At 44.2% G+C, this 6,000-nt stretch overlaps 1 protein-coding gene across 4 annotated transcripts in view; it reads left to right on the top strand.

Moving 5' to 3' along the window:
• The window catches only part of CTXND1 (cortexin domain containing 1), a 54,551-nt gene that overhangs the window by 22,627 nt on the left and 25,924 nt on the right, over nt 1–6,000 (top strand). Inside the window, exon 2 of one of the 4 annotated variants that reach the window (XM_037731592.1) lies at nt 2,835–3,772. The exons of the other annotated variants lie outside the window; for them this stretch is intronic. Coding sequence (XP_037587520.1) covers nt 2,835–3,090 — 256 coding nt within the window. The 3' untranslated portion in view covers nt 3,091–3,772. Of the gene's footprint in view, nt 1–2,834; nt 3,773–6,000 lie in introns of those variants that run through there. 4 annotated transcript variants of the gene reach the window in all.

The raw sequence follows: 6,000 nt of genomic DNA on the forward strand, positions 1-6,000 counted from the left end.
TTGGGATTGTTTAATCTGGGTTGCCCATTTCATTTTGAGCCAATTTTGACGGTTTAAATTTTTCTGGAAAACATCCATATCATTCAAGTCTTCCAATGTAATAGCAGAGTTTTCATAGTACTGCCTCATTATATTTTTTATTTCCTTTGTATAATATCTGTGGTTATAGCCTATTTCTCATTCCTAATGGTGTGTACTTGTTCTCTTTTTAACCAGATTAAACTTGCCAGAAGTTTGTCCAAGTTCAAATATTCTAAAGAACTTGCTCTAGTTGGTTTTGTGTTTTGCGAATTATTAATTTCCACGTTTACCTATACTAATCTGGATTTTCTTGATGCTGTTTCTTGATGCTGTTAATCCCACCTTTGGCTCTATCCTCTGTAGTGTAAATTACACAACAGAATTCTTCCTCCCTCAAGACCAGTGAGCTAGACTTTCACTAGACCAATGAGCTAACTCCTGCACGAGTTAGCCATTAGCTACGGGCCACCCTAGGGCGACATAACTCCCAGGCACTTCCAGCTCTCTACATGCATGGGTAAAGCAGCTCCAGTAGCCTAAGGATAGTCTTCTCTGGAGTTGTAAGTGTGACCTGCTCTAAGCAAAAGAATAAAAAACATTCAGAGTCTGAGTGCTGTGCATACCAAATGGCAAAGGGAATCCGAGGAGATCTGAGTGAGACCCACAGCATCAGCATTATCATAAAATGACACAGCAGAATTGGTATGGTGGTTCATAGGATTACAATATAATGACAATGCATTCTCTTGGCAGAAATACCTTCTTTGCTTACTTTTATCCAAAATGGTGCTAGCTTATACTGCCTCCTTTCTTGGGGAGGTTTCTTAGAGGATGGGGTATTTAAATATCAGAAGATAACAAGTCTTAAACACAGTATTCCATTAATCCCATCCTCTCCAAGCATCTTTTCCGCCCTGCTGATTGTCATGGTTTTAAGTATCTGTTAACATATACTCATCACCTCCCCCGACAGGTCTGTTAATTGTTCCAGTACAGGAGTGAGGCCACCAAGCGCAGTCCCACAGAACAATGTGGTTGGTGGGGTGTTATGACAGCAAACATCTCCTCTGTCCTGAGCAAATGCCATCCACTTACCCCATTTGTCAGTCTGGGGAAGTGACTCTGACAGGTCACCTTTCATAATGGCCGCACTTCTGTTTATAGAACCAGCGGATGATTGCACGTGGTCAGCTCAGCTGCTTCTTACCCCGAGTGAATTCATAATGTCACTGCAGTGTGCTGTTTATCCCCACAGCAAGAAGTGGTGTGCTGTCTCAGCCCCTTCATCTTCCTGCTGTCGGGGGCTGGTGGGCACCAGCCAGGCTCTGCATTTCACCTTCTGACACTTGCTGTGAGCCGGCCTAACAGGTGCGGGCCTGGCCCGGCTCCAGGGAGGCAGTGCCCCTCAGCAGACTCAGACTCTGCCCTCAAGGATCTCATTGCTATGGACCGAATTTAGTTCCCTCCTCCTCCAAACTCATGACCCGCAAACCCCCAGTGTGAGTGTATTTGAAGACAAGCCCGTTAGGAGGTGATTAAGCTTCCATGAGTCATAGGGTGGGGCCCAAGCCAATCAAATTGGTGGCTTTACAGGAAGCCACACACCTAGGAAAGCTCTTGTGCTCTCCTGAGGAGAGCCCTCAGGAGCAGCCAGCCCCGCTGGACCCTGACCTGGGAATTCCAGCCTCCAGACCTGCGAGGAAATAAATTTCTGCTGTTTAATCCACCCAGTCTATGTCATTTTGCTATGGTAGCCTGAGCAGACTAAGACACACACGTACATCTGCCTAGAAAGGAAATACATCAGCATAGAAAGTGAGCTGCTGATTCTGAACTGTTCAGGCAAAGGATGGCCTTGAACTAGTGCCTTTCACAGGTCCTCCAAACAGATAACAAAGCTCCACACACCACACAGCATCTACTCTCTCATCATTTCATTACACATCCGAGGGAGCAAGGTGACACAACAGAAGCCAAGTCAAGACGTGGCACGGAACAGGCAAGTCCCTCTCCTCCTATCCATGCCAAGTTCTCCGATGCCAGAGGGAAGAGAAAGCCACAAAAGGAGGAACAGCTTCTGGCTCACTGTGGTTTGAATAAAGCAGACTAAGGTGGAAAGAGTCTCACTCACATTTTGGGGAAAATACTTAATGAGTACTAATACTTAGTAGTACTAATATTTAATTTAGTATCGATGTTTAATACTAAACTTCAGTGGACTGGCTGGACCAAGCCTGGCCCATCGTGCCCCCAGAGAATAAAGAAAAAAACATTAAGAAGGACAGATGATTAAGGAGAACAGATGGATCTAGGGAGATGCAGAGATCTGTGGAAGAAAAGGCCTGCCTGGCCAGGCCTGTGTTTCTACTACCAGATGATTGGGGGCAAAAGTCCTCAAACAGAGCCCAAATGCTGGGGACATTTTTTTCTTATCTGCATTGAGCACATTTCTAATCTTCTGTAACTTTTTAAAATTGAGTTTAAGTCTGATTTTGATTAATAGTTACATGTATGCTTTAAAAGTACAAATAAGGTATCATATTTTTCAAATGAAAAATTGCCCTGATTGGCATTTTAGTAAATCACCAAAGCTACAAGTGAGTCTAGATTAGGTTTACCCAAGGGATAGTTGTAAAAGATAGAGGATGGGCTGAGATTATTCAGATATATGCGCCTTTCCTCAGCACCTCACTCCCAGCCCTGGGGTAATACACCAATCTGTACACACATCCCATATTTGTGCACCCTTTGCATTGTGATTGCCTTGCCGCTAGTTTTTTTCCTAAAATCCTGATTCGGATGCTTGTTTCCAGGTCTCCGTTTAGATTCTTCATGGTGTCCTGTGGCTTTCTTACAGCTGTTGGCAGGATTCTTTTCCATTTGGATCTGCTACAACCCAACCTTAAACCTTCACGCTTTGACAAATACACTGGGTCAGCCCAGAGGCCACTTTCCTTGAGGGGCACTCATTCTCCCAGGTCAGAGTCCCTGACTCTGAAGCAAATTCACCTCCCGCTGCCGCAAGAGCATGGCAGATGGAGCACTTGGCTCGCACAGGCTGAGTGTTGAAGGACGATGCAGTTACGCTGGGGCCCACTGAGCTGGCCACTGGAAAGGCCAGCAGCTCCGCTCCCAGGGAACTGCAGCTGAGTTCAGTGTTGCCTTCTCTCCTGGATGTTGTGTCCTTGCTTCGAAGCAGAGCTGGATAGGACTTATGCCCGCCTGGTAATTAAGGTTAATGAGCACATTCCATCTGCAAGGCAAAAAAGCAAATCTGGTTTTTGAGCCCACGTTCTTGGCATTCACCCCAACCAGAAGGATCTGAGAGACAGTGAGAATACTCCCCTGGGATACGTCGCCAGGTTATAGGATCCAGTCCCGTTTCCAGACAAGATAGGGGAGGATCACAAGGTGATTCTGTGAGATCTAATCCCCCCAATCTGTATGCAGTTATCTGATATTAACGTAAGGTGGGAGGAGACTCTTGATCACCCTTAAGCATCTGAGACCATCCGCCTCTTGACTTCCACACTGCATTTCAATAGGAGAAGTAAAGGCTGGCAGACCAGGTGCCACCTTAATCGCTTCGCTCTCCTATAGATTGCAGGCGTGGTGTGGAGGAATCTTTCCAGAAGGCATTGTTTTTACTTAGACACGATCAAACCCACTATACCCCACGCCTATTCCTAAACCCAAGACCCTTTCACATGTAAATTCTAGAGGTATGAGAACAAGACCCTTTCACATGTAATTTCTAAAACTGTAAACCCAAGACCCTTTCACGTGTAATATCTGGAGTTGTAAGCCTATGTAAAGGCAGAGGTTTCCTTCACTAGATGAGCTTGGCTGTTAGGCAACTCCGCCACCTTGCTCCCAGCCGAATAAATCACCCCTTCCTTCCCAGTTCCGTGTTTGAGAGGTCTGTTTCTCATGGCCTCTCCTGCTACAAGGGCAGAGCCTGAGATTTCAGATTCAGGGTTTGAGAGGCTAGGCTGAGTCCTACTATGAAACATGGGAGCAGGACTCCCTCACACATTCATCTTTCCCTAGCAGCCACTAAATGACTGTGTGGAATCCATGCTGCAGGGCCCAGGGCACAGGCATGGGTCAGAAACATGGGCTTCTCCAAATTCTGCTGTGCTATTTCTCTGAGACTCTGAGCAAAACCCTTCCTCCCCCTCCACTCCAGTCTCTTCATCTGTGAAATAGAGGGACGTGGGTTAGATCCATGTTTTCAAAGTATGGTCCAAGGAACCCTAAAGGTTCTGTGGATGCCCAAAGGGGAAAGTACACACCACACTCATGAGGGTGATACTGCTGGAGAGGGTGTGAGGATTGCTTCTATAGGTTAGGAGTTACAATACCAGAATTTATTTTTTTAAAAAGAAAAGACAATGCAAAAACGATAATGTAATAATTGCAAATTCTGCACCATGGAAATGTTAAGTACTTATTGCATTGTTTGTACCTTTCTAGGTCTTAAATTTCTCAAACAAAAAAGCAATGAAAGCAGGAGCAGGTCTTGACCTAGCAGTGAGTAGAGAACACTGACCTCCCACCCCCAGCACGTGCATATTGTACATATAAAATTAATAATTTCTTTATTTTACGTAAATGATATCCTATTTGTGATATTGCTTGTCAACTTACTTTTTTACTTAACAGAAGTTCTAGCCCTCTATTGTGTGTACGTGCATATGTGTGTGTGCACATGTGTGTTTCCAATGAACTAGGAATATTTCGGCCAAGCACTGTGGCTCATGCCTATAATCCCAGCACTTTGGGAGGCTGAGGCAGGCAGATCAGGAGGTCAAGAGATCAAGACCATCCTGGCCAATATGGTGAAACCCTGTCTCTACTAAAAATACAAAAATTAGCTGGGCGTGGTGGCACACTCCAGGAGGGAGAGGCTGGGAGGCTGAGGTGGGAGAATCACTTGAACCCGGGGCGTGGAGGCTGCAGTGAGATGAGATTGTGCCACTGTACTCCAGCCTGGAGACAGAGTGAGACTCCATGTCAAAAAAAAAAAAAAAAAAAAAAAGTATTTCGTGACACAGATATACCATCGCTGTTTTAACCATTCCATTATTGACAGAAGTTCATTTTGTTCCCTGTTTTTCACTGTTACAATACTCCAGTGAACATCTTTCAAAATTCCAGGGCAAAGGAACAGCAGAACTTTGACCAGACACCTATTTCCTCATCCTCAGGCCTGGCATCATAGTTATGAGTGACTATTAGCAAATGGCCAATGTTCTTAAGTTTCACACAGTTGCATTCCACAACACAGAATCAAAACCGGTTGCTGGATAATCCTGAATAATTTCCCCCAGGTAATTATCAGCTGTCTCAAGGCACTTAAGGAGAAAAACTAGAATCTAAGCTATGCCAAGAAAGGAACAGCCCAAGTAAACATCCCAGGATCTCAACTTGGAACCCTGGAGTGCAACACCCTAGGAGTATTTTCAGACCAAAGGTAGACACAGCCTTGTTTACAATGAGTGAACTCCACCTCAAGTGGGTTCCGCCCCTTATTGATGGAGGTGATCTGCTTGCACAATTCTTGTTTACCAGAGAAAGTGGTGAATCCTCTCTGCAGAAAAATAACATCACCCTGAGCTGCTACAATGTTTTATATCGGAGCTCTGTAACTCACTGAAATGTTGTTCAGCTATATCAAGAAACTGAACCAAAAGAAAAAATAAACAATAGAAACAGACCTACAGATGACCTAAATATTGGAGTTATCAAATATGGACTTAAAAAAATTATATCAGTGGCAAGGTAGAAAATAGCACTGGAGAGCTGAAAAATTTTTTAAAGCATCAAATGGAAACTCTAAAACTGAAAAGAATGGCTGAGTGAAATGTGAATAGGTAGATTTAACAGCTGTTGGGACATAGTAAAAGACAAGGTTAATGAACTTGAAGTTAGTTCCATAGAAAATATTCAGACTACAGCATAAAAAGAAAAAAAAAA

Source organism: Cebus imitator, unplaced genomic scaffold (genome assembly GCF_001604975.1).
Source record: "Cebus imitator isolate Cc_AM_T3 unplaced genomic scaffold, Cebus_imitator-1.0 Scaffold410, whole genome shotgun sequence".
Taxonomy (NCBI): Eukaryota; Metazoa; Chordata; class Mammalia; order Primates; family Cebidae; genus Cebus; species Cebus imitator.